Source organism: Leopardus geoffroyi, chromosome B3, assembly GCF_018350155.1.
Source record: "Leopardus geoffroyi isolate Oge1 chromosome B3, O.geoffroyi_Oge1_pat1.0, whole genome shotgun sequence".
Taxonomy (NCBI): domain Eukaryota; kingdom Metazoa; phylum Chordata; class Mammalia; order Carnivora; family Felidae; genus Leopardus; species Leopardus geoffroyi.
In genome coordinates, this window is record NC_059337.1 from 119,755,608 (window position 1) to 119,777,878 (window position 22,271).

Consider the following 22,271-nt stretch of genomic DNA (forward strand, 5'->3'; position numbering starts at 1 on the left):
ACAGAACCACTTTCCTTCCCGAAAGTTGGCCGGCCCCGTGGGCAGGAGGCTGCTCGCTGCCGGGGCACTCAGCCGACTCAGGGTCAACAGCCAGGAGGAGCCAGGCTCCCGGAGGCTCCTTGCGAGGGCCCCTGGGTTCTCCTAGAAGGTCTCCGAGTAAGAGGAGCCTCCGAGGCCTCCCTTCTCTTTCTCCTTCCCCACTTGACTCGTGCTCCTGACAGGACTGCTGTGTTCATTAGGGGCCCCCTGGGATGAGATGAGCAGGAATTCACTAGAGACCGTTCATCTGGTGGGCAAGGAGGCCCACAGAGTTGGCTCTGACCAGCCACGCTTCGCCAGGCTGACAGCCAGGTACCTGAGGGGCCCGGGGCCTCCAGCCCGTCATGGGGGGTGGTCACTCGCTTTTCTTCCGGGTTGTCTGGAATCTCCTGTCCAGGCAGTGGTGGTGTTGGTCTTTCTGTGGCATTGCCTGCGGTGGGGGAGAGGAGAGAGCAGATGAGCCATGGCCCCTTGGCCACCTGCCTTCCCACCCCCACACAGTGTGCCCTCCAGAGGTGCTGGCAGTGGCCCTTCCCTCTTCCTGCCGTTCCAGCTGGAGAACCAGGGGTGGAGCCTAGGGTGGATTCTGTCCTGACTTCCCCATCTGTCTGTTCCAAATAGAGTCAGAGAATCTGAGAGCTCGAATGGGTCCGCCAGGACATCCAGTCTCAGCTTCCGTTTCACAGGTCAGGAGACAGGCTCGTGGAAACGACCACCTGGCCAAGGCCAGCTAGCTTGTTGGAGACAGAGCCCCTGAACAGTGCCCTGTCCCCAACCCCAGTGACCCTCTGCAAGCTGGCCTCTGCAGAGCTCCAACCTTTTCCCAAGGGGAGACAGGCCCCCGGGGAAGGGCTCCGGGGACCTGACGGGCCCCTGCTTCATCACTGCTTCCTCTTTGGTCTCGTTTATATGCTGAGTGGCACAGTGAAATGCGGAAAGGTGTTTAGGGAAATGTTCGCAAAACATCTCGGTGTCTTTCATCGACCTTGCAGCACCTTAGGTGTATAGAGCACCCAGAAAAAAAAAGCCTTCACGTGTCACGCCACCCACGACCTCATCTGGTATGAGCCCCGTGCCTCAGCCCAGGGTACAAACTCTACGGTCTCTCTTTCCTGGGAGCTGCTAGGAGGAGGGACTCACCTGGGACCCAGGCAGGTACTTGGGTAACACTGGTTGTGACCTGCACAGAATAGAGGACACAGTCACAGTTGGATCCTTTGTCACCTGTCTGATGTTCTTTCTTCCATCACACTCACCCCTGCCCCCGGGGCTTCCTGTCCACTTTACTTACGCTCTCATTCATTCCAGGCATTGAGGAGTTTTTCCTAGATGCTGGGCATTCTGCCAGCGCTTTATGTCCACTGTCTGAATTAATCTGCTCAACTCTCCTATGATAGTAGGTTGTAACGATTAAGTGAACTGATGTATGTGGTGTGCCAGATCTGTGTCGCACCAGCGATGCTCAATGATCATCTCAATGCTAGGAGCCCAGATAAAGTCACAGAAGCTCCAGGGGTCAACTAGCCTACCTAGGGTCACAGGAGCAGTGCGGTCAATCCGAGTCCCCCAGGCCATCCCTGGCGTCCCTCACCACAGCTCACAGACAGCAGTGGTGAACCAGGAGGAGAGAAGGGGCAGGGGACGACAGCGGGCCAGGAGCAAGGCTGGGGGCTGTGCGGACGCAGAAGTGGACTCTAGTCTGGGAGGACAATATGTGATTCTCTGGGGAGAGAAGCAGCTCACTGGAGGAACGGGGTTTGGGGACAGTCAGGTATGCAGGTTGGAGGGGCAGGGGACAGGGTAGGGACCGGCAGACTGGCGAGGGAAAAAGCAGGTTCACTCTTGTGGGATGTCTTTCCGGGAGGATTCGGTTCTTCCCGGGGGAATCCTGGGTGCAGGGAAGGGAGTGAAGGGGCGTGAGGCCAGCCACATCTCTGCTTCTACTTCCCCACAAGCCACCCACAGGGGAGATCCTGCGGTGTGAGCAAACCAGGCTCAGAAAGTGCCGCGTCCAGAATTCGTCTGGAACCAGTTCTAGACCTTAGCTGCAGTACAGGACCTGTTCCTACTTCCTTTCTGAGGGGGGCCCCAGAGCACCCCAAATGAGAGACTGCCTGCACAAGAGCTGATGTTCTGACTTCCCTTGGGGTAAAACTAGGTCTTTGGGTGAGTCCCCCCCCCACCCCAATGCCAGCATCTCTCCAGGTAACACCCCACACATAACCCCTCTGCCTCCCTTTCCTCCTTCAGGGGACAGGGCCCTGCAGTCTCAGTGGCTACCCTGCCCCGCTCTCTGCCACGCTTGGCCGATCCCTGGATGCACTCACCTGGCCAGCCTGGGAGTCTCCTGGGAAGGAAAGGTGAGAGCATGAGCTCAGGGAGGAGAGCCGGGCCGCCTCCTTCCCTCCACCCACGGCCAGGCTCGTTCAGTCACTGACCTCCTGACCTGTCCCCAGAGGTCAGCGGTGGAGAGAGTACAGCCTCTGCCCCTCCTGGCCTGCAGGGACTGGCCACCACAGACCCCAGAAGGCCAGGTCTGGAGGGCCTATGACGTGGCTCCCTGGGTGAGAGGGAGCCTCCTGCCTTCCTTTAAGGCCCCTGTGATGGGAGTCCCACCCCTTCCCGGGCCCATCCACCCATCTGTCCTGGATGTAACTCTCCTCTTTGTTCTGCCACCTCCTCCCTCTCAAGCCTCCCAGCCACACCAGGTCACTCCACCCTCTGCCGTGGGGCTACGGCCCAGGGCAACAGTTCTAGAAAGAGAAGAGCTGCTCCTGGCCTGGCCAGCGTCCAGTTCCCATGACTGGGGCTCTGTCCGGACTTCCCTGTCTATTGCAGATTCCTGGAGCAATTTTGGCCATCATGTAGCTGTCCTGTCCTAGTGTGTCCTTGGCCTCCTGCGCTCAGTGCTACCAGTGACCCGGGTGAGCTTGCAGCCTGGCTTCCTGGGGCTCCTGCCAGGGGTGCCTCAGGCCATCTCTTTCCAGCCTGTGCCTCCCCAGCCCGAGGCGACTGAGCTGGAGTTGGCACTCTGATTCTAAGGCCAGGGGAGGGGATCGACAGTGCCCAGACTCCCCAGGGTCTCTCTACTAGCCCTTCAGGCCTTGAAGCAAGCACCAGCCTCAGAAGCTGTGTGGCCAGGGCCATGGGACCAGGGGCCAGGGGCCAGGAAGGCCTGATGGGTTGGGGTGGGGCCTGTGGCTGACCTCGCCCGCTTCCACCGGCAACCCTTGGGATGTGGGCACCTTTGACCCCATATGGGAAGGGAAGGAGGTGAGACCTTCCCATCCCGCCAGGCCAGGAGAGCAGGGCTCCCGGCGCTGCTGCTCTAAACTCCCTCCCCTAATGCTCCAGAGTTGGGAAGCCATGGATCCAGGATAAACACCCAGTGGCTCTTTGAGGGAGAAGGGGAATCCCTCAGGCACCTCCCCCAGCCCAGATACCCTTGTCAGGGACGGTCTCGGCCTCCAGCCAGGTGTCAGTGACTGCCCGGAGTGGCTGCCTCTCCGCTGGCCCGAGCAGGGTCCCATAGCTCTTCTGCGCCTGCTCCCTGGAGGGCCTGGCCAGTTCCTCCTCCTCGGCTTTCCTCATGGCCAGGCGGATATGTGAGCTCGAGTAGGTGTAGCCGTGGCCAGCAGGGCAGATCTCCCTGAAGCCCTCTGCAAGGTCAGGGGTCAGAGGCCAAGCTGAGAGGTGCCGTTCCTGCAGGAGCCCAGGGCCCTCCCTTCCCTCCCTTTGGGGGACAAGCAATTGTGGCAACGGGGGAGGAGGGACCCAGGTTGGGGTAAGGAGTTGAGCAGGAAGGATGGAAGAGACTAAGGGTCTTCTGGCTGGAGGTGAGGCCCAGGTGGGAGAAAGTGGCCACTGGCTTGGAGGAAGCCCCTGGGTGGCCAGAGCTGAGACCAGGCAAGATGCTTACCTGTGCCAGGGAGGGGGCATCTCTCACACTTGCTGCCCCAAGCTTTGCCCACTCGGCTGCAGCAGCAGATCTGCTTGGTGATGCTCTGGGCCAAAGGCAGGGTGCAGGTGCCAGCCCCCAGCGACCGGTAGCACAGCCCCTGCTGCATGGAGACGGCCTTGTCGGCTGCAATAGACACCGCAGGTGGGGTGGGCAGGTGGCCAGCCACGGGGGAAGTGCAGGGTGGGGGTGGGTGAGGGGGGCAGTTGATGGGAGCGGCTGCTGGCAGTGAACACCCAGCTGGCCCAGCCGAGTCTCAGAGTCTCAGTCTGCAGGTTTGGGCACTGAAAGGGCTCAAAAGAACGTTGGGAGGAATAATCACAGTGGAAGCCTTTGGTGTCTCTCCTTGCGTTACCTGATTGAGGGGCCCCTTGACTCCCACTCTCACACGGAGGGCCTGAGGGCAGGATATGGGGATGTATGTGCTTGTCTCCAGATGCCAAGTTAACAAGTGTTTACCACAGGCCTGGGGTTGGGTGGGGAGCAGTGTGCTCTAGGGCCGGAGTCACCCTGGGGAGATGAGACAAGGTGAGAGCCAAAGGCTTGATGGGGAGCTTTGAGGACAGGGACCCTGTCTGGGCCATCTTTGTAGCCCAGGCACCCTGTGCAGGGTCCGGTGCATGCGGATGCTCAGTAAAAGCTCGCTGGACCAATGTAGGTGGATGGTTAGATCCACGAATCAAAATCCCGTGCACTACCGTGGGCGTGAGCTATGCTGGTTTTACACGATGATAATACCATCACCATTGTCTCCTTTCTCGTCTTTTGATAATGAGTATTAAAGATTATCCTCTTGTACGTTATCTCAGTGGAGGACAAAGAGGCCATGCCACACTGGAACGGACTGACTTCCTTGTAGGGCCAGACGAAGGGACGAGAAAAGGGCAGAGAAGACAACACTCAAAACTAAGGAAAGAATGACCCTGGGGAAGTCCAGGTCAGGGCTCAGGACTCAGCTGGCCAAGTTCCAATCCCTGCTCCGCCAGGAGCTACATGATTCCCTGGGCTTTACCGTCCTCATGTGTAAAATAAGGATGAGGTTAACTCCATGGGGAGTAGACACCTGTGTTTTTGCCTGCTTGGCATCTATACCCCTGCATTCTGGTAACAGCACCCTGGCTTCCTATGGGATCTACCCTGCCTCTCACTCTGTCCATGTGGAGTAGAGGCTGACTCCACTTCCTAGCTGAAAGTGTCCATAGCCCTGGTCACAGTGAGCGGGTCAGGGACGGGCACTTGACCAAGTACGCCCAGTGATAATAATCAGCTTTGGGACTTTCCATGGATTATTAGAAAGGAGATTCTTTTCATTTCTCCATTTTTAATGTTGATTTGTTTTTGACAGACAGAGTGCAAGGAGAGGAGAGACGGGGGTGGGAGGGGAGGCACAGAATCCGAAGCAGACCCTGGGCTCTGAGCTGTCAGCATAGAGCCTGACATGGGGCTTGAACTCATGAACCGTGAGAGCATGAGCTGAGCCGATGTCAGACACTCAACTGACTGCGCCACCCAGGCGCCCCAATTTCTCTATTTTTAAATTGGAGTTTGCAAGGCTGGGAGATGTAGGTCTGGAGTGTCTGAGTGTCTGGTGGCCACCTTTGAAGGAATTATGAAATCAACACAAAGAGAACAGCAAGAGGCATCCTAAAGACACTGCGAATACCTGTATCCAACCAAGCCTAAGGCACACCTACCCCTGGACTTCGCAGTTGTGTGGAGCAATTAATTATTTTTGCTTGTGGTGGTTTGAGTTGGGTTTCTGTCACTTGCAACCCAAAGACTCCTGACTAATAAATATACTTTCTTCTCCTTCTCCTCCTCCTCCTTCTTCTTCTTCTTCTTCTTCTCCTCCTCCTCCTCCTCCTCCTCCTCCTTCCCCCCCTTCTCCTCCTTCTCCTTCTTCTCCTTCTTCTTCTTAAAGTTTATTTATTTAAGTAATCTCTATACCCAACGTGGGGTTCAATGTCACGACTGTGAGATCAAGAGTCACATGAGATCAAGAGTCACAGGCGCCAGGCGCCCCCTGTCTGATATACTTTCTTCACAATGATGTATGTGAAGGTTCCTTGTCAAAGGTTATGTGCTACACACACAGGTCAATCACTGGTCAGTGCATGAGCCTGGGTCTCCAGGTATAATCTATGCTTCGAGCAGCTACTTCCCTTGCAATACTGTAGGGAATGGCTCGGTCCTTTTATTTATTTTTTTTAAGCTTATGTATTTATTTTGAGAGACAGCACATGCACAAGTGGGGAAAGGGCAAAAAGGGAGAGGGAGAGAGAGAATCCCAAGCAGGCTCTGCACCACCATTGTGGTGGCACTCAGTCCTTTTGAGCCCCAGGGTGGAGGTGACCCGGCTGAAAGTATCAGGAGACTGCCCCAGCACAGAGGGACCCTTGTAGACTGCCCTAACTGGCCCTGGTCAGGTGGCAGGGAAGAGGGCAAAGTTCAGAAATGAAGAGAAGAGAAACTTCATGCCTGCCCCTCTCTGCCTACAGGGAGGTAAATCATCAGCTGGAGGGGGTAACAGTAGGCAGGGAGAAACAATAAAGAACACCCAAGGGCCATCTCTGCCTCCCTGTATTAAGGCTTTCTTTCTGGCACTAACAAGTCAAAGTCACTTCAGGTGTGAAATATGCCTGCCTAATAAAGGAATCTTAAGTGGGGGGTGAGATGAGAAGAAAGTGCTATACGTCTCTTGAGGCCTTGATCACATGTCTGGTCACCATCAAGTCTTCCTGAGAGCCGCCAGACGTGTTCTCCCCACCCTGGGATTCCTCACTCTCTGGGTGTCCCCTCTTAAGCCTTTTTTACTGTCTCCTCTCTCTGGAGACGCTTACTGGGTCCAGTCTCCTCTTTCCCTTCACATGGACGCTCCCTCTGGGTGGCACTGGAGTCTTGCTCATCCTGTGGCCTCCCCAGACCTGGTACCTGGCGGTTTGTAGGCCGAGGGCTTGGCCAGCCCCAGGGAGCTCTGCTGAGCTGGGCTGCCACTTTCCAGATGCCAGTCGGGACTGGTTTTATTCAGTTCTAGTCGGGCCTCCCTGCCCAAGGAGAGCCCTGTCTGGGCCGTGGCGTCAGTCCTGCTATCTGGGGGTGCTGCCAGCCTGGGCCTCTCCTAGCAGGAAACCACAGAGGCCGCTGGAAACAGCTGGCTGGGGGTACACACATGCACATATACAGACACACGTTCTGAACCATAAGGGACGCGCGTTTTAAGGAAAGGCCTGGGGGTCCGCCGCAGGCCTTCACGCTCCAGACAGTCCCTTTAAGAAAGGGCTGCAGCCAAGTGACCAGGCTGCTAAGCTAGGGCCCTGGAAGAGGCAACCACAGCTCAGCCAGACATCAGAACAGAGGCGACACACGCACCCGCCCCCTCAAAGTAAATGAGGCAACAGATAGGACAGAAAGGATTAGAGAATAAACAGAAGCAGAAAATCCCCAGCTGCAAAGCCCCCAAAGAAATGCCAAAAACCCAAACTGAAGTCGTAACCATCTCTGCTCCAGCAGGCGGGGGCAGGTCAGTTTTTGTACATCGGGCCCAGCTCCCGGTTGAGACACAGGTCCCGGGCCTTGGGATGGAGCCTGGGGGAAATTACCGCTCTCGGCCTGGCCGGGGGACCCTGAGGATCCCATCTTGCCTCCCTTTGTCCCCCACCCCTGGCCCCCGCCAGCACTTACACACACAGCGGCTCCTGGATGGGTCCAGCATGAGACCAGGCCTGCAGGTGCATAGGTAACTCCCCCTGGTGTTCACGCATTCCGAGTCCTTGCACAGGCCCAGGGTCAGGCACTCGTTGATATCTGTGGGGTTGGAGGAAGTGAGCGAGCGCCCGCCCCACCGAGGCTGGACGGAGGGGAGGGGCCGGTGCAGAGCTCTGCAAACACTTTCTCCAAAAAAAAAAAAAAAAGACAACAATGGAGCTGCCATCTATTAAGTGTGGTCCCTCTCTCTGTACCTCCGTTTCCTAATTCATAAAATGGGGACATTAGTAGTAACTACCAGGGGCGCCTGCGTGGCTCAGTCAGTTGGGCGACCGACTTCAGCTCAGGTCATGATCTCGCGGTTTGTGAGTTCGAGCCCCGCGTCGGGCTCTGTGCTGACAGCTCAGAGCCTGGAGCCTGTTTCAGATTCTGTGTCTCCCTCTCTCTCTGCCCCTCCCCCACTCATGCTCTGTCTCTCTCTGTCTCAGAAATAAACGCTTAAAAAATTAAAAAAAAAAAATAGTAACTACCAGATAGTCTTGTTAGGAGAATAAAACAAGATAAAAATTGCAAATCACTTAGTCCACTAACTGGTAATAATGGTCATAATATTAAAAGTGAATGTTTATTGAGTGCATATTATGTGCCAGGTACCAGGCGAGGTGGCTTACCTATGATACCCCATTCAGTTCTTACCAACAATTTTATCAAGTAGGTCCACGGGGCTTCATCTTATAGGTGAGGAAGCAGGTTCCAGGAGTAACTTGCTTAAAGGCACCCAGCTAGTAAGTAGCATGCTGGGATACATACGGGGGGGAGCAGATAAGGGCACAGTTCGGGCTGGAGAGTGGAGAACCATCTGCCCAGTCCCTCCTATTCAGCCTTCCTGGAGAGACTCTGAAGCATCTCTGCAGGTCTGGGGGACACATCTGCAGGACGGAGGGGCCCAGCAAGGTCGAGGAGGCAGGAGGCCAGAGGCTATGTTTCCAGGAGGCGGAAGGCCTCAGGCAGGCCCCACACATCCTCCAAGACCAGTGGGGGCACATGCTGTTCTTCAAACAAGGGAGTGACATTAGCTTCCCTTCTGATCTCAAAAACATTTCATGCTGGAAACTTCTTCCTGCCAAGGGGAAATCCCAACCCTTACTCTAAGCTCCAAGAAGTCTTGGTGATGGCACCCTTGTTGATGATGGTAAGTGAGGAAGATCCGTGAGGGGCAGATCTCCTGCCTCCAGGGCCGGGAGATTAGACATGGCGACCCAGTGTCACCAGAGTCGCATGCTCACCCATAGGCTTCAGGGAAGCCTGTGCGGTAAGCGCAGGAATGAAGGGTTAGAAGATGGCCCAACTACTCTTTGGCAGGATACCCTGTTGGGAAAGAGGTGCCTGGGGAGATGCCACTGAGATCTAGGAAAGGGAACAGACCCACCTGCCCCTGGACTGTGGCCATAGTGATGTGTCTAAGTACCTAAATGCAAATCTGACCTGCCTCTGGTCCCCATTCACCTCCTAGAGGGAGCTCCTAAACCCTCACAGGGCATCCAGTGCCCTCCATCATATTTCCCCACAGCCTGTGGGTGGGCAGCTGGCCCCGACGAGGCTCTGGGATGTCTGTGTCGTCTCCTGTGGGCACACAGGCTGTACTCCAGCCGGCCTAAACTGTTCCTATGCTGGTGTGCTGTTTCCTCGGCCTGGAATGCCCGCATCCCCTTTAGTTGGTCACCTCTACTCATTCCTTAAGTCGAGGTGAGGTGTCACCTGAAGCCCCTCTCCTACCCTCCCAGTCTGGGAAGGGGCCCCCACCATGGGATCCCACAGCACCCAGAACTTCTTTCCGGTGAGAGCACTTCTCCTGTGGGGTGTAATGGTTTAAGCGTCTGTATTCACCTGGGGCAGCTTCCGTGTTTATCTGTCACTGTGTACTAAGCACCTAGCACAACACATGCAGCTCATGACAAGACCCCAAAATTGTCCCGTGGAAGGAGAGAAGGCTGGAGAGAGAGAGAGGAGGGTGATGCACAGGATGTAGAGGTGAGCAGGTCCCCTCCCAGATACGGAGACCAAGCCCACAGACATGGGAAGGGGGAGTTTTAAGGGGCAGGGTCTCCTGGGGGAGGGCCCCCTGGCTTCCTATATTCCCGAGGCTCCGTGGAGGGAGGGCCGAGAGCTCATTTGAAATCCTGGGAATAACTTTAATCCTGTGCACTGGGAAACCAGCCAGGAGGAGAGGCCACTGGGGACAGTTGAGATATGAATGGCCCTACTGTACCCTCCAAGGGCAAAACTAAAGACTTCTCTCCACACCCACTGTCTAGTCTACTAGTCCCCATTGCCCCCAGGGGAGTCTGACCTTGGGCTGGGTCAGAGGCCTGCCCTTTTGCCTGGTCCAAGCACTTTATCCATGGTCCAGAAATCCCCTTTGGGCCTGGCACCCCACAGCAGACAGCCTAGACACCCCACCCCCCCCACCCCGGCCCTGGACTCCCTCAGATCTCTCTCTCCTGAAGAAGCCTCCAGGGGGAGGTACCTAGGAAGCCATCTGGGTCAATCCCCTGTCTCTAACCCAGCTTCATTCAAAGCAAGTCATACCGACAGCAGTGTGTCTAGTTCCCCAAAGGGGAGGCTGCCTCAGCTCCCCACTGACCTCTGCCAGCCTCAGGAGCCTCCCAGCTGGAAGGCCCTGCTCACCTCTCCTACCGCCAGGCCCATAGCCAACAGCGGCTCCCTGCTCAGAGCCTTAGCGGTGCAGTGGTAACAGCTGCCCCTCAGTGAAGGCTTCTGGACCCTCAGTCATCCTGGTCCCACTCCCCATCTCCACTGGAACTCCCTGTAGTGACAAAGCCATAGCTGAGACCCACCTCCCACCCATCTGTCCTAAGGTGCCTCTGGGCCTTGCCCCTCTGGGGGCTCTGTAATACAGAGTGCTCCAGGCCTTGGTGGCCTTAGAGAGCCTGTCAGCAGGCCAGCAAGGATCATGGGCTAGACTTTATGGCCCCCTGTTCCCTCTTTCTTCCCCCTCCTAGCTGTGGGAGGCAGGTATGAGTAGCTGAAGGTGCGGCGTGGGGGAAAGTCCACAGAGGTCCCCATCAACTCAGGCTGACTTGATCCTGGAGTCAAAAGTCCTCCCAATCCAGGGAGATTGGCCCAGGAGGTGAGTAAACATGTAGGGACCAGGGCAGTACCTTCACACACAGACCCACAGCTCTAGAGACCCACCTGGCCCAGGTCCAGTGGGGACAGGTGGAGATGGGAGGAGGGATAGGCTCAGCTCCCAGGTCCTTTCTAGGCTTGCTCTATCATTATCTCCCCGACTTCCTTAGGCTCCTGGAACCAGCAGCCCCCATAGCATCCCAAGCTGGGGCTTAGCGGTACCCAGAGAAGACCACTCAGCGACACCATTCCTTCTGTCTGGGGATGGGGATAGTGCCCCGGCATCATCAGACATCCATCATTTCCCCTCCCCAAGCCCAGCCCTGGCCCCGGTCATCCTTACCTTGGCAGTGAGTGAGATTCAGTCTCTTGTACCCTTGGGGACACTCCAGCTGGCCATTTTCAACCACCGGCGAGGCTAAGGAGTGAAGATATAGATGGGTCTCACTGGAAGGCCCTTGGGTTCCTCTGTCACCCACGCTGAAAAGTGGGGTACAACCCACTCCACAGCTGTGAGGCTCTGTCCCCCCAAGTCACCACTGTGGGTAGCTGTGATGGCATCTTGGCTGCAATCCCTTCCCTGGCTCTCACCAGGTTACCCTTGGCCTAACTTGCTCTTACTAGAAATGACCCTCAGTGACTATATTCTTGTATATATCAATGTTATACACTACAATGGGATTAAACAAGCTTCGTTTGTTTATTTATCTAATTTTTTGGGGGGGTTTTCAAGTCATTATAGATTTACGGGAAGTTACAAAAAACAGTCACAGAGAAGTCCTGTGTGTCCATCACCCCGCTTCTCCTAATAGGTTACATCTTACGTAACGATGGTTATTTTATTAGTTTTTAAACCTCTAGACACAACAATTCACAGTCTAATTCCAAGTTCTGTTTATTTTGATACTTGGTGTTAATGCTGCCATAGCCGACAAGGTATCTCAGCTCAAGATGGAAGAAGGCCATCCTTGATTGCACTCATGAAACCACGCTATTCATTTTTCACTCACATTCACCAACTGTGTGATGCTGGTGTTGAAATTTGGCTGGTAGCTTTCCATCTCCCCTGAGGTCAGCTAGTGGTTCCTAACAGATGTAAGGTACATTAGAAAATTCCAGTTTTCCAGTTTTTTAAGTGTGCAAATGGAGTTGGCTTCTAGCAACAGATCCCGTAACGATGGAACTGTTTCCATTTTCAAAAGGTTCTCTCTGTGGTACAAGTCTCCTGACCAGCAGCCCTGCCTGAAGTGAAAAGCAGACAAAACCGGGCAGATGTCTGACTCTAGACTGACCAACAAGGAAATAAGTCTCAGAATTCTGGTGCTGACACCTGCCCTACCTGATCGCACAACGTTCTCCTGTACGTTAAAGAGAAAAAAAGTGCTTTGAAAAACCTATTTAAAAACAGGGAAGACATTTCTATTCCTTTGGGGGGACGGACTGGCATGTCAGCCTCCAGAGGAATACTTGGAAGGGTTTGGCTTTTTTGGGGGTTTGTTTGGTTGGTTGGTTTTTGTTGAAAAGCTCTAGCAGGTAGCATATTACTGACAGCCATCTGTCATCATAGAAAAAGGCAGCAGATGTGAAACACCCTTTTTTTTTTTTTTTCCAAAAGAATAGCTCATCTATAAGTCTGACCATTTCTTTGCCAAGACATAGCCCGCAATTCTCAAGGGGTCCAGGGATTTTCGTGATGTTTTGACATCACGTTCCATAAAGATGCCATTCGATTTTAAAGGTCTTGTTTCATAGGGTGAACCTCATGATGACTTCCTCTAGCAATTTGTCTCCTTCTGACTTTCACTTCCTCGGGGCAATAGCTTGTCTGTGAGTGCTGCGGTGAGGGAATTTTCCATAGAGTGCTCTCCACCTCTATGACTTCACCTGGATTCCTTTTTATTCCAGTCAGGGCATCAGCAACGACCCTTACGGAATTGGTGGAAAAGCTTACTTTTATTCAAGAAGTCATTTAACGTTTGGGAATATATGCCTGGGGGTTGATCCTTTCTTCAGTAGCTTGCACAAAGATAATTCTTCATGTGTTTTATTGTGGAAATAGATTCTCGCAAATACCGAGAGACACGTTAGAGGTATCTATACTTCCACCCAACTATACAGCAAAGTTTGAGCATCTCGGAGTTTTTAAATGTGTTTCTAACCCAGATGGCTTTTACTCTATCATTAGCTGCTGTTTCCTAGCACATTCTGTTTTCTTCCTCCCTCCCTCCTTTCCTTCTTTCTTTCAAGTGCAAGTGGGGGGTGGGGGAGAGAGAGAGAGAGAGAGAGAGACAGAATCCCAAGCAGACTCCACGCCCAGCAAGGAGCCCCATGAGGGACTCCATCTCGCGACTGTGAGATCATGACCTGAGCCACAATCAAGAGTCGGACTCTTAACCGACGGAGCCACTCAGGCACTCCAGGGCAAAGTCTGTTATTAACGATATATTATTTCTTTTTTCTTTTTTTTTTAATTTTTTTTTTCAACGTTTATTTATTTTTGGGACAGAGAGAGACAGAGCATGAACGGGGGAGGGGCAGAGAGAGAGGGAGACACAGAATCGGAAACAGGCTCCAGGCTCTGAGCCGTCAGCCCAGAGCCCGACGCGGGGCTCGAACTCACGGACCGCGAGATCGTGACCTGGCTGAAGTCGGACGCTTAACCAACTGCGCCACCCAGGCGCCCCAACGATATATTATTTCATACAGACTTCTTGATCATTTGGACCCTGGGGTCCGTTTTGGGTCATGTCTGAGAGGTCCTGATCATTTTTACTTTGGAACATGGTTGATTACATGTCAAAGGAGAAGCGGCAGCATTGAATTTAAAAAAAAAAAAAATCATTACTTGGCGATTATGCTATTAGTATTATTTTGAATCCTGTTTCTTTGCAGGAATTTTTTTTTAGAGTCACTTCTCCCCATGGCGAGGGTTGTTTTCGTTAAAACCTGACAACATAATTGAAAGACCCCGTAAACCCAGCACTGTTGTGGGTTACATGTTGTGATAGGCCAGACACAAACAAGAGGAGGTGCCATGTTTTTCCGGAACCTTCTCTTCCCTGAGGACTCTCCACAGGCCAAACACGACATCCCACAGTCTGCCATACAGACCAAGCAAGGATATAAATTAGTAAAGCTTAATTTTTTTTTTACACATTCAAAAAAATCGTCAGTGGAATTTGTAAAATCTTTTCCCGCTATGGACGACAGTCTCGCTCAGGGTTGACAGGTCGTTCCATGGTGCGGACTGGGCTGCGGCCCAGTGGAGACAAATGAGGATTCTGAACATGCCGCTATTGAGACAGAGGGATGGGAGTGAGGTTGGGAAACGTCAGCGCCCCTGGCAGGGGGCCCGGTGGCATCGGCTGAGGACAGGGAGGAGGAAAGGGAGAGGGGAAGTTGTTTGGAGAAACTCAGAAAGCAAGCTGATTAGATGCAGCCTGCAACCATTATGAGGAGCAGAAGGTGGGAAAGAATAGTGCAAGGCCTATGCCAGAACATCTGGACGGGGCTTTGGAGCTGCAAGGCCACCGGTACATAGAATCCTGTTTCCCACACAATGACCTGCAAGGCAGGGAGCATTATCCCCGTTTTACAGATTAGGAAAGCGTAGCTCAGAGGGGGCCGAGTAGCGGTTGAACCCAAGCCTCTAGCTGCGAAGGCCACATCCCTCGCGTGCCACTCTGCTGAAATCGGGCGGGAGAGAGGGGCCAGGAGGCCAGGGTGGCACCGAGATGTCAGGGGGGAATCGTGAGGCAGAAGGACCCCGCTTCCTCAGCGAGTGGGAGATGAGTGGTCCGAGCTGGGATTAAAGCCAGGAACCAGGGTGGAACAACGGCGGGCACCTTCAGGGCACCGCGAGAACCTGGGGAAGGTGGCAACTGAGAAGAGCTGTGTTCATTCATTCGTCCAGATTCATGTGCTTTTCTTATAAAGTGATTTCTTTTCCAGAGGGCTCTGCCCTCTTGCTGGCCTTAAGAGAAACTGTTGGGGGCGCCTGGACGGCTCAGTCGGTTAGGTTAAGCATCCAACTTTAGGTCATGTCATGATCTGGCAGTTTGTCAGTTCGAGCCCTGAATCAGGCTCTGTGCTGACAGCTCAGAGCCTGGAGCCTGCTTCAGATTCTGTGTCTCCCCCTCTCTCTGCCCCTCCCCTGCTCACGCTCTGTCTCTTTCCCTCTCAAAAATAAATACATGTTGGGGCGCCTGGGTGGCGCAGTTGGTTAAGCATCCGACTTCAGCCAGGTCACGATCTCGCGGTCCGTGAGTTCGAGCCCCGCGTCGGGCTCTGGGCTGATGGCTCAGAGCCTGGAGCCTGTTTCCGATTCTGTGTCTCCCTCTCTCTCTGCCCCTCCCCCGTTCATGCTCTGTCTCTCTCTGTCCCAAAAATAAATAAAGGTTGAAAAAAAAAAATACATGTTAAAGAAGAAGAAGGAGGAGGAGGAGGAGGAGGAGGAGGAGGAGGAGTAGGAGGAAAGAGAAACTGTTGGATGGATAAGCATCTGTGAAGGCAGGCTTCTGGGGAGGAATGCATTTCAAAGCCGCTGTCCCTGGTGAAACTCCCATTTTGCCAGCAACCCCGACCTGATCCCAAAGAAGGCCTCGAGACCTGTCCCCACACCTCACAGAGGCCACCTACGAGCTTCTGTAAGAGCAAGTGTAGCATCCAATCTAGAAAAGTCAGTTTCAATCTAGTGGGGGGATAGAAGGCTGAAGTTTTTTTTTAAGTTTATTTACTTATTTTGAGATAGATGATAGAAAGAAAGCAAGAAAGCAAGAAAGCAAGAAAGAAAGAATCCCAAGCAGGTTCCGGGTTGTCAGCTCAGAGCCCGATGTGGGGCTCAATCTCACGACCTGTGAGATCATGGCCTGAGCTGAAACCAAGAGTCGGATGCTTAACCGACTGAGCCACCCAGGCGCCCCTAGAAGGCTGAAGTTTAGACAGCCGTGTGGAAGGGAGAACCTTGGCTCAGGTGGAACCCAGCACCCACCTGCGGCTCCAGGAGTGATCTTGGCAGCCAGTGAGCTGTGATTCATGGTGAGGGGGGAGGGCAGGCACCACCACCCCTGCCACCCACCCTAGGTTGCCTCCCAAGTGCTCTCAACACGCTCAGGCCTTCCTTTTTCTTGACACTTAAAATACTTTGTTGCGACCGCCTGTTTGCTTGCCCATCTCTCCCGCTGAAGTGTGAGCTCCTTGAGTTCAGGGACCCTGTCTTATTGTTGCCATGTGTCTAGAGCCAAGCACAGCACGCGGAACACTAGAGGCACTCAGTCAAAATGGGATGACTAATAATAGCAAACGCTAAAATGGCACTTACGATGGGCCAGGCTTTGTTATAAAGTCCTTACGTGTACTAACTTATTTGATCCTCATAACAGCCCTTGAGGGGACTTGCTGATATTGTCCCCATTTTATGGATGAGCAAACTGAGGTCCAGAGAGGTCAGGAAACAGGCCCCAGGTCTCCCAGCTGGTGGGTGGCGCTGGGATTGTGAACGCAGGCCGTCTGCCTCCAGAGGATAAATTCTGAACCATTCCTCTCTACTGCCTCCAAATAAATAAATGCATGAACTCATGACAAGCCTCAGGAGTTATCTAGGTCTGGAATCCTAGGGTCTGCAGGCTACAGGGAGATGTGTGCCCATCAGGAAATATATCACCCTTCTTGGGAACCTCTCTTCCCTTTTTCTTTTTTCTTTTTTTTTTTTTTAATTTTTTTTTCAACCTTTATTTATTTTTGGGACAGAGAGAGACAGAGCATGAACAGGGGAGGGGCAGAGAGAGAGGGAGACACAGAATCGGAAACAGGCTCCAGGCTCTGAGCCATCAGCCCAGAGCCCGACGCGGGGCTCGAACTCACGGACCGTGAGATCGTGACCTGGCTGAAGTCGGACACTTAACCGACTGCGCCACCCAGGCGCCCCTCTTCCCTTTTTCTTCAAACAAGGGACCAGGAGAGCGACTGGGAAAAACGAAGGCAGCGGTACCCAGATGGAGGTCGGAAGACCTACTCAAATGTTGGATGAATGCCCCACAAGGTCTACAACCCAAGTGCCATGTAGAATCAGTAAAGGCAATGGGTAAGAACCCGCACTACCCCTCATGGCCCCTCGGCCAACACGAGGGGAAGACAGCGGGTCGGAAAGCAGAGAGAGGTAGGTCTGGAAATCGAGAGGCTAAGCTACGCTTCCCACGGGCGCTTCGCAGAGATACGTGGAGGGCGGCTGCCGGTGACCTTGTGGTTGGGCCTCTTAGGCCTGAGAAAGCCCAAGCGGCTGCTGAGGGGTCAGCCAGGATCAACCCGAACTCCAAGGAGTCTGAGCATCACAAAATGCCCAAGAAGCCTGTAGAGTGGAGGTGTGTACCCCTCCTGCCTAAGGAAACCCGGGCCTTGGGGGCCAGAACCTGCCATCTCCGGGCCCCTGACCCCAGCCCTGTTTACTCACTACCGCACCTGAGCTGGCTCACACACCGGGGAAGGAAGCAGAGCGGTCCCTGGTGGCAGTCTGCCACTGCCCCGCTGGCTCTCTCCCTTGGCTGCTGGGACTCCCCAGGAGGTCTCAACCAGGACCGACTAATTGCTGGAGACAGTTTTGGCGCTGACTCTACGACAGAGCTCAGGGAGGAGTTGGTGGAGACATATGTCTGGCCACGGAGCTGTTTACAAGCCACGCTGATCTCAGCCCGTGATGACAGATGACCACAGCAGGGAGTTGTGGAGGGTGCCCGGCCACACATGCCTCTGCCAGAGAACAGACAGACGGACGCACACACGCGCGCGCGCGCGCACACACACACACACACACACACACACACACACCCTGGATGAGGCTAAACTCGATGCACCGGGGCATGTGAGCGCATCGGTGCTGAATACTCCATTTGCAAACCTCAGGTGGGTAAGCTGGAAAGAAACTTCTGCTCCCCCAGAGCAGTGAAAGGAGTGTGGGTCCTGGGGCAGCCAGACCCACACTGAATCCCTGGCTCTACTCTGACTAGCTGTGTGGCCTGGCACACATCTCTTAACCTGTTTCGGTCTTAATTTTTTCATCTGCACAGGTGGGGACAGACACTCCGTGTCATGGCTTGTGAAGGTCAACTGTACTGAAACAATCAGTGTCACTGAAGCTAGCACCGTGCCTAGCAAAGTCCCTGCAGATGCTCCCCAACACTTAGTTCCTCTCTCTTCCTTTCCTTCCCTCCCTCCCTCCCTCTGTGCTCCCTCCCTCCCTCCCTTCCTCCCTCCCTTCCTTCCTTCCATAACACAGTTTCAAGGATGGCAAGCTGGCTGCTGCCCCTCATTGGCTGGAGACACTTGGGCAAATGACTCAACCTCTCTGAGTTTGTTATCGGTAAAATGTGGAAGACAATTCCTTCCTTGGGGCTATTGTGAATGCTATTGTGCAAAACCCCGAGCATGATACTTGTCACACACTGGTGATTATTATAACGTTCGTTATTCCAGATTTTCTGCTTGGTGAGGTCCTAATGGATCCCCTCAAGGATTGTGGAAATCGCACCCAAAGATAGGCTCTGACTGCTTCCTTGGGGCAGCACTAGAGCCAAAGCGGGCGTCTTGGTTACCGCAAGCAATGAGGTAGAGAGGGGTCTGGTCAGACCCTTGGCTCAGGCAGGCGCCACTCCAGCCAACCCCACCGCAGCCCTCCCTGGACCTCTCCAGGCCAGAGATGCCACGTGTCGGTGACACCGCTCTGGGGTAAGGAGGGCGCTAACTTGAGCTGAGGCACAACTCCCAGGAGGCCTCGAGTCCCTTGGAAGAAGCTTTCAGAACATCCCCGAGCCAAAGAGACACTGCTTTTTCTTCAGCCCAACAACTGGAATTCTGAAAAATCCCATTTCTTTAGGGCAGGAGACTGGGCGTCTCACCCGGAGATCCTGAGAACAGGAGCCCCACCCCAGCACAGCTGTTCCCTAAGCCGGGGTCCTCTGGTTAAACAAATTCTCTAAGCCAAGTGCACACGAGGCCACACGAGAGGAAGATTACGGGCTGGTTAGAGGCAGGGGTCCCGAGTCACGGGCACACAATTTCCCCTTCTGGAAAATGAAGACAGTCACACCCAACGCCCAGAGACAGGGTCAGGATGCAGCGGAATGAGGAAGTACTTAGCACCGGGGCCTGGCACTTACTAAGTGCTCCAAAGAAACGGTTGCTAACGATGATGGTGATGATAACGAGGTTGCTGCAGTGACTTGCCCTCTGGTGCTCTCTGCCCCAAATCCTGCCAATTGCCTGTGTCCCCTCACATACCCACCCTCTCCGGGGGTTGGCCTCACCTGAAGCAGTCCCCGCGGGCAAGGGCCCTGGTAAAACCCGGGCAAACCAAAGCTTTCTTTCTACTGAGGGTTTCAAATACATTTGCAGACATATATATTAAACCTCCATTCCCTCAAAAATAAATTTCCTTTCCCAACTCCTTCCACGAACCTGTTCTTAGCAGCCAAACTCTCTGTGGCAGAGAGCTCAGTTCTTCTGGGCACACCCCATTATATCGTTGGGTTTTGATAAACTGCGGTTTTGGGGTTTGGTTTTTGGGTTTTTGTTTTTGAGAGAGAGAGAGAGAGAGAGAGAGAGAGAGAGGACACAAGCTGGGGGTAGGGGCAGAGGGAAAGAGAGAATATCCCAAGCAGGTTCCACCCTCAGCGTGGAGCCTGACACGGGGCTTGATCCCACAACCCTGGGATCATGGCCTCAACCAAAATCAACCGACGGAACCACCCTGGCATGCCCAATGAGCTGCAGTTTTTTTTTTTTTATTAAATTTTTTTTTTAACGTTTTATTTATTTTTGAGACAGAGAGAGACAGAGCATGAACGGGGGAGGGGCAGAGAGAGAGGGAGACACAGAATTGGAAGCAGGCTCCAGGCTCTGAGCCGTCAGCCCAGAGCCCGACGCGGGGCTCGAACTCACAGACCGTGAGATCGTGACCTGAGCTGAAGTCGGACGCTGAACCGACTGAGCCACCCAGGCGCCCCGAGCTGCAGTTTTTAATAAGCTGCTGCTTATGCTTCGAATTGAGCTCTGCTCACCAGAAACATTCTCACATTGGCTTTAGCCCTCCAAGAACCACAGGGAACAATCCCACCAGCTTCCCTCCGGGACAATTCTTTTAACGCATCTCCGTGAACCCTTAGGCCTGAGCTTCAGGTAGCTGCCCTGCCTGTCTATTCTATCCCAATCTTCTTGAGGGATGTCCTTTGGGCACAAATAACTCATGAAACACAATCCTGTGCAGCCCCCTCTTGGCTGTGAACTCCTAGTCTAACGTCCTGAGTGTTGCTGTCTTTGGGCAGGCCTAACTCTCCCCAGAACGATTAGGGAGATTTTAGTCAGCTGAGAATCACTCTGTGGTGTGAAGCCTTGCTCCCCTGTCCTAGCTGCGTGACCTTGGACAAGTTCCTCAGCCCTCTCTGAGCTTCATTTGTCAAGTGGGGATAAAGACTCTTAGCTGGAAGGTGGTTGCAACAATTTAGTGAGGTCAGGCAGGTGAAGAGACGTGCATAGGGTAAGAGTTCAGCTATTATTGTTTTTAAGATGGAAAGATGTGGAACTCCTTGAGGGGCAGAGCAAGAGAATCAGCAGTCCCTGGAGGTACAGGGAGGGGCCCGGGTTTTGAGGTGAACTCATCCCATGCCAGGCGGATGGACAGATCATCTCGCGGCAAACAGCTGGAGCTCAGAGTGCCAGCCACGCCTGCCCCAGCAAAGGGGCCTTGGGGTTGACACAGTCAATGCCAACAAGCCAGATGGGACAGTGGCCAACTTTCCAGTCGACCCAGATGTCTGTCTTTCTCAGACAGAAACTCAAAAATGTGGCCTCAAAGTGGCTTTTGAGAGCTGTGTGCTCTTTGGACCCAGCAGGGGAACTGCAGAATCTTCGAAAAACTCCCAACGGTTAGGAAGACGTGGCTGGGCTTGGGTCCTGGAAGGTCAGCTGTATCTGCCACTCAGAGTGGAGGGAAAAGGGAGGGGATCATGGCTCCCTGAGCCGAGGTCTCCCGGAGAAAGAGGAATTTTTGCGGAAGAGAAGGGATTTGTCTGTGTCATGTAAATGAGACTTCAAGACAATTCTTTTCCTCCTCAGAAATAGCATCATTCTGCAGGAGCCTTTGACCATCCAGCATGGAACCTCAGAAGCCAAAAGGACTTAGAGGAAGCCTTGAACTCACATAGCTCCCTGGCTGTTGGCTTTATTACTCCCCTCACCCCCTGATCCTGCTAGATGAACGGGATGACAAAGCTCTTCCCCGAGGGACACAGCCTTATTTCACCAGAAGACAAGTAGAGGCTCAGTGGGGCAAAGCCCCCGGGCCTGGGAATGTTCTCGAACACCGAAGTCCTGCCTGCCTTGCCAACCATTCCCAAACCACCCCAGCAGCGCAACTTTTCTTCCGCTGTCTCTTGCACTGTAGCCTGCTAGTCATGCCTACTTAGAGAAACATCTATCCCCCACCCGCAGCCCCAGGCTCAGTCTGGCACCCTGTCAACACACACAAGGCTCCTCAGTCTTAGCCTGTCTCTATACGATGCCCAGCTGCACTTTAATGTGTTTTAAATGTTTGCATTCCCTGGTCTTTGTTATTTCTTGCTTGGTGTGCTGGAATGCTTCACACTCTAGGGTTTGCACCCTGGCGCCCAGCTTGCTGAGATGTGCCGAACACAGTGGGGGAAGGGGGTGGGAGGCACTAACCGGGCCAGGGAGGAGGTGAGGGCACAGACTTGGGTGTGCTGTGCTCTAGGAAATGTCGCTCACTCTCTTGGTCTCACCTGCCTCTGCAATTCCCTTGGGTTGTTTGTTAAGCTCTTTCCCATCTTATTGGTCTACTGTAATAATTCTTCAGCTCTCATCCTGGATGTCACCTCCTACAAGAAGCTTTGCCGGATCCATAAGTTTGAGGTAGGATCTTCTACTGCACAGGGAACAGATGTGCAGGTTGTGCACTGCACAAAAGCACCACATCTACGAGAATCGCTGGCATCCTAGATTTGTATTTGTAAAGACCGTTTGGAACAAATGGAAGTAGAACCTTCCTCTAATTTGTACAGAGGTGCCATAGGACCTATCAGTGGTCCAGGTTCTGCCGTCTGTGTTCCCACAGCACTTGACATGTGTCTAGTTAGTGCTACCTGTATATACCCCCCACACCTCAGACTGTAAGCTTGGAGAAAGGAGGCCCTGCTTCTGCCTCATTCTCCACTGTCTTCCCAGGGCCTGCACACTAGGGACGCTTCAGATGGGTGCTTCGTTAATGTCAATATCTGTGGACTGAATGGAATGTGGGATACGGAAGTCTCAAGGGTGGGCCTAACTAGAAGGAACAGAAATGGGTTGGGGCAGGGGGTGGAGAAGAAAAGGGGTGAAACGATCTGTGAGCTGCAGGGGGAGATGCTGAGCAGGT

General features: G+C 53.7%; 1 protein-coding gene across 4 annotated transcripts in view; it reads right to left on the reverse strand.

Moving 5' to 3' along the window:
• Positions 1 to 22,271, reverse strand: part of LTBP2 (latent transforming growth factor beta binding protein 2) — a 106,453-nt gene that overhangs the window by 27,233 nt on the left and 56,949 nt on the right. For all 4 annotated transcript variants that reach the window (XM_045448227.1, XM_045448228.1, XM_045448226.1 and 1 more), the window contains exons 9-15: positions 11,196 to 11,270; positions 7,679 to 7,801; positions 3,959 to 4,123; positions 3,483 to 3,698; positions 2,367 to 2,386; positions 1,180 to 1,219; positions 356 to 469 (exon numbers count right to left, since the gene is read on the reverse strand). In XM_045448227.1, the coding sequence (XP_045304183.1) occupies positions 356 to 469; positions 1,180 to 1,219; positions 2,367 to 2,386; positions 3,483 to 3,698; positions 3,959 to 4,123; positions 7,679 to 7,801; positions 11,196 to 11,270 (753 nt within the window). The remainder of the gene's footprint in view (positions 1 to 355; positions 470 to 1,179; positions 1,220 to 2,366; positions 2,387 to 3,482; positions 3,699 to 3,958; positions 4,124 to 7,678; positions 7,802 to 11,195; positions 11,271 to 22,271) is intronic.